The sequence below is a fragment of the Hylobates moloch genome, unplaced genomic scaffold, assembly GCF_009828535.3.
Source record: "Hylobates moloch isolate HMO894 unplaced genomic scaffold, HMol_V3 SCAFFOLD_5337, whole genome shotgun sequence".
Taxonomy (NCBI): domain Eukaryota; kingdom Metazoa; phylum Chordata; class Mammalia; order Primates; family Hylobatidae; genus Hylobates; species Hylobates moloch.
The window spans coordinates 1-4734 of NW_026657612.1; the positions used below are offsets into that span (position 1 = coordinate 1).

General features: G+C 54.4%; 1 protein-coding gene across 1 annotated transcript; it reads right to left on the reverse strand.

Moving 5' to 3' along the window:
• Positions 1 to 1276: 1276 nt before the first annotated feature.
• LOC116465459 (large ribosomal subunit protein mL38-like) lies at positions 1277 to 2617 on the reverse strand. The gene is made up of 2 exons (XM_032148522.2): positions 1815 to 2617; positions 1277 to 1722 (listed from the first exon to the last, which is right to left on the reverse strand). Exons 1-2 carry the CDS (start codon positions 1879 to 1881, stop codon positions 1277 to 1279), a joined length of 513 nt encoding a protein of 170 aa, XP_032004413.1. The 5' UTR covers positions 1882 to 2617.
• Positions 2618 to 4734: the final 2117 nt, after the last annotated feature.

Genomic DNA, 4734 nt, shown 5'->3' on the forward strand with positions numbered 1-4734 from the left:
AATGGTCCTTCCAGTTATAGTTGAGATCACCTCCAAGCCTGTTCACAGGTGGCTATGAACACCCAGCTGTCCTGGGTAGAGTGAATGACTGATGCTAGAAGGACTTACAGAAGTGCTTCTCGGCCAGGTGCCGTGGCTCACGCCTGTAATCCCAACACTTTGGGAGGCTGAGGCAGGGGGATCACTTGAGGTCAGGAGTTTCAGACCAGCTTAGGCAACATGGTGAAACCCCATCTCTACTAAAAATACAAAAATTAGCTGGGCATGGTGGCGCATGCCTGTAATGTCAGCTACTTTGGAGGCTGAGGCAGGAAAATCGCTTGAAACCAGGAGGCAGAGGTTGCAGTGAGCCATTGCACCACTGCACTCCAGCCTGGGCAACAGAGCGAGCCTCCGCCTTAAAACAAAACAACAAAACAAAATAATAATAATGAAAACATACTGAGCCCTCATCAGAGATGGCATTAGGCAAAAATGCCAATGAATTGCCTCTTTTAATCCTCACAGCAATTTTGTAGCAAAGACACAATTATTTTACAGTTGAAACAAGCTCAAGGACATTATCCCTGAGAGGCTGAGCTGGGATTTAAATCAGGCTATTTAGAGTCCACGCTTGTGCTTTTAACCACCACAAAACCGCCTCTATAAATGCTTAAAAAAAAAAAGAAAAGAAAAAAAAAAAAAAGCATATACTTCATAAATTGTAAGTTCCTTAAAGGTTGGGGTCTTTTTTTTTTTTTTTTGAAACGGAGTTTCGCTCTTGTTGCCCAGGCTGGAGTGCAATGGCGCGATCTCGGCTCACCGCAACCTCTTGCCTCCTGAGTTCGAGCGATTCTCCTGCCTCAGCCTCCCGAGTAGCTGGGATTACAGGTATGCGCCACCACGCCCAGCTAATTTTGTATTTTTAGTAGACGCGGGGTTTCTCCATGTTGGTCAGGCTGGTCTCGAACTCCCGACCTCAGGTGATCCGCCCGCCTCGTCCTCCCAAAGTGCTGGGATTACCGGCATGAGCCACCGCGCCTGGCCAGGTTGAATTCTTTTTTGAGTCACCCTGCCCAGGACTTTAATTTCATTCAGCAAAGTATTGCACACGTACATCCCTGCACTGTTCAGGTGCAAGGATCCAATGGAGGGCAAAGCAAGCAGGATCTCTGGCAACAGGGGGCTTACAATCTAGGAAGAGGTAGCGCACAGAGTCAGAATGCAGTGTGGCCAGAGCTAGCTACAGAGTATTTTAGGCGCACAGAACGGCATCCCAATCCGGAAGGTCAGGTGGTCAAGACTTTAGGAGCCAATATTTTAGGAGCTGGAACTCTAATAGTAGGGGGAGCGAATTTTCCAAGAATGAGGCGCAGAAGATGTGAAAAATCCTGGCGTGATTAAGCTGCCGATAGTGCACACAGGTCTGCAGGCGGGACCTCCCAGCCTCCCCAGCATCCACAGGGGCGCCGGCAAGGCTCGCCCAGCGCCCGGGGAAGACGCCGGCGGGTCCCCTGAGTTCCCCGGGCGGTGGCTGCAGCCCCTGCTCCAGTCGCCCCGTACCTGTCTTCTCCCCGAAATGCTCTCGGTAGGTCCGCCACCAGTGCGGGGCCTGCGCCTCCTGCTCTGCCCGGCGCCGGTAGCGGTCGAAACTCCGGTACTTCTCCAGCCGCTCCAGGTTGCTCACGTCGATGTCCCTGTTGGGCATCGGCCCCAGCGGGGGTGTCCGGCGGCCCAGGACGGCTGCGGGCAGAGAGAAGACGTAAGGCCAGCGCCCCAGAGCTCGGGCGACAGGCCTCCCCCACAACAGAGCTGCCCACCTCCACAACCCTCACCCGAGCTGCTGAAGCCCCGCCATCTCCGACACCCGCACAGCACGGCTCGCCAACAGGGCGCCGCCATCTTCCCTCCGGCCTGCGTCACCACGGCCGCCACTAGGACCCGGGCACAGGTGGCCAGCGCGACGCCTGAGCGCACCGCGGCAGGCCCCGTCCAGACCCGCCCAGGCCCCGCCCCTAGGCCCGCCCCTGGGCCCGCCCTGCGGAGCAGGCCTCAGACGCCTGTCCCGGAGGTCCCTGCAACGTCTGCCTCGGGCGGTGGTGGAGGTGGCCGCGGTCTGCAGACGCCCGACTCCGGAAGTGCCCATTGGACGGCGGGGCGGAGCTGAGAGCAGTCAGGTGCTCGCCCATGGCTGGCCACCACGGGGCGGCACAGACCGGGGTCGGCCGGCGGGGCCCTCCCCGCCCAGCCCCTGGACGCGGCGTCCTGATTTCCCCAGGGGCGCAGGCCTAGTTGGGAGAAGGGGTGCGAACTCCGATTCCGGACTCGGTCTGCTTGGGTTTAAAACCCAGATTGAGGGCTGGGCGCAGTGGCTCACGCCGGGAATGCCAGCACTTTGGGAGGCCAAGGCGGGGGTAGATCACGAGGTCAGGAGATGGAGACCATCCTGGCCAACACGGTGAAAACCAGTCTCTACTAAAAATACAAAAATTAGCCGGGCGTAGCATACGCCTGTAATCCCAGCTACTCGGGAGGCTGAGGGAGGAGACTCGCTTGAACCTGGGAGGCGGAGGCAGAGGCCGCAGTGAGCCGAGATCGCCCCACTGCATTCCAGCATGGGCGACAAAAGTGAAACTCTATTTCAAAAATAATAATAATAAAAATAATAAAAACCCAGATTGTGGCCGGGCGCGGTGGCTCATACCTGTAATCCCAGCACTTTGGGAGGCCGAGGTGGGCGTATCACCTGAGGTCATTAGTTTGAGACCAGCCCTACGAACATGGCGAAACCCTAAAGATACATAAATTTTTGTATCTCTACTAATGATACAAAAATTAGCCGGGCGTGGTGGCAGGCGCCTGTAATCCCAGCTACTCAGGAGGCTATGGCACAAGAATTACTTGAACCCAGGAGGCAGAAGCTGCAGTGAGACGAGATCGCGCCACCACCTCGGTGACAGAGTGAGACACCGTCTCAAAACGACCCCCCCCCAAAAAAAAAATAGATCGTGACCTTGCTGTCTTCCTTGTGGTTTCCTCATTTAGGAAAAAGCAGGTTAACACTAGTGCTTACCTGACAGCTGTCAGGATTAAAAGATTACCCTCTGAAAAGTGCTCGCAGTGGTTTGTGTGTTAGCTCAACTATCTCCAACTTCTCATTATCCACACAAAGGTGGAAGTGACCTGGTTAAGATGCAGATGTGAATGTTTCTGGCAGGACTCAGGCTTGCTCTTGTGATCCAGTTCTACCATGGCAAAACTTGGTAGCCCGGGGAATCTGGGACTCTCCTCTGCCCCAGCCCTGGCCCTCCTGCCCTAAAAGGCAGGACTTTTCCATCGCACTTTGCCCCTAGGCCACGGGGCCTTTGTACACGCTGTCTCTTTTGCCTCTCACCTCCTCACTGCCCCACCTTGGCCTGGCCACCACCCAGTCCCAGGAGAGGGGTCTCTCCAGGAAGCCTGCTCTGACATCCCAGGCCAGGGCTGGTGGTGACCAGGCCAGTGGCTGTGGCACCAGCAGAAGCTTGACCCTCACAATCACTTTGAGATGGAATGAGAATGGAATGAGTTTCTCCATCCAGCAGGAAGTGGCCACACCTTCCACTGGTTTTCATAAACAGCAGCCAAACAGCTAAACCTTTCACAGTCATTTCTAATTCACCCAGCAGTATGCACCTGCTACATGCTAAGTGTGGAGAGGAATACGTGGGGCAGTCACACCCAGTCCTGCTCATAAGGAGTTGCTTATTCTGAAATTCCATACTGCAGTTATGCAGTACAGGAGCATAACTGGATTGTGTATATTTACATCGTGGCTGTTTTACCTTGTCTTTTTTTTTTTTTTTTTTGAGATGGAGCTTCTGTTGCCCAGGCTGGAGTGTAGGGGCACGACCTCGGCTCACTGCAACTTCTGCCTCCCAGGTTCAAGTGATTCAAGTGATTCTCCTGCCTCAGCCTCCCGAGTAGCTGGGGTTACAGGCATGCATCACCACGCCTGGCCAATTTTTTGTATTTTTAGTAGACGTGGTTTCACCATATTGGCCAAGCTGGTCTCAAACTACTGACCTCAGGTGACCCGCCCACCTCGGCCTCCCAAAGTGCTGGGATTACAGGTGTGAGCCACCGCACCCGGCCACCTTGTCCTTTTGTTTCTGAATCATTTTCTTCAGCCTCTAAACCCACCCGCCCTACCCCACGACCCTCCCAACCCTCTCCAGATGAAGATGTATGGGGCCTTGGCAGTTGGCGTGGAAGCCGCTGGCCACCCAGGTGGCAGTGCATTTCTCCATTCATGTCCTCTCACTGTCCTAGAACCCTGAGTGGCGCTTGCTTGGATATTAACAGTTTGAGAGAGGCTTCACATGGATTCCCACATGTACCAACTTGAAGCAAATAATGATGAATATCTTGAAACTAGAAGCAGTGGCTCTACCATTTTAAAAAAATACATGGGGTCTCACTATGTTGCCCAGGCTGGTCTTGAACTCCTGGGCTCAAGCCATCCTCCCACCTCAGCCTCCCGATAGCAGCTACAGGTGTGTACCACTGCACCAGTATTTTTTTTTTTTTTTTTTTGAGACAGAGTCTTGCTCTGTCGCTCTGTCGCCTAGGCTGGAGTGCAGTGGCCTGATCTCGGCTCACTGCAAGCTCCGCTTCCCAGGTTCATGCCATTCTCCTGCCTCAGCCTCCTGAGTAGCTGGGACTACAGGCGCCTGCCACCACACCTGGCTAATTTTTTGTATTTGTAGTAGAGAC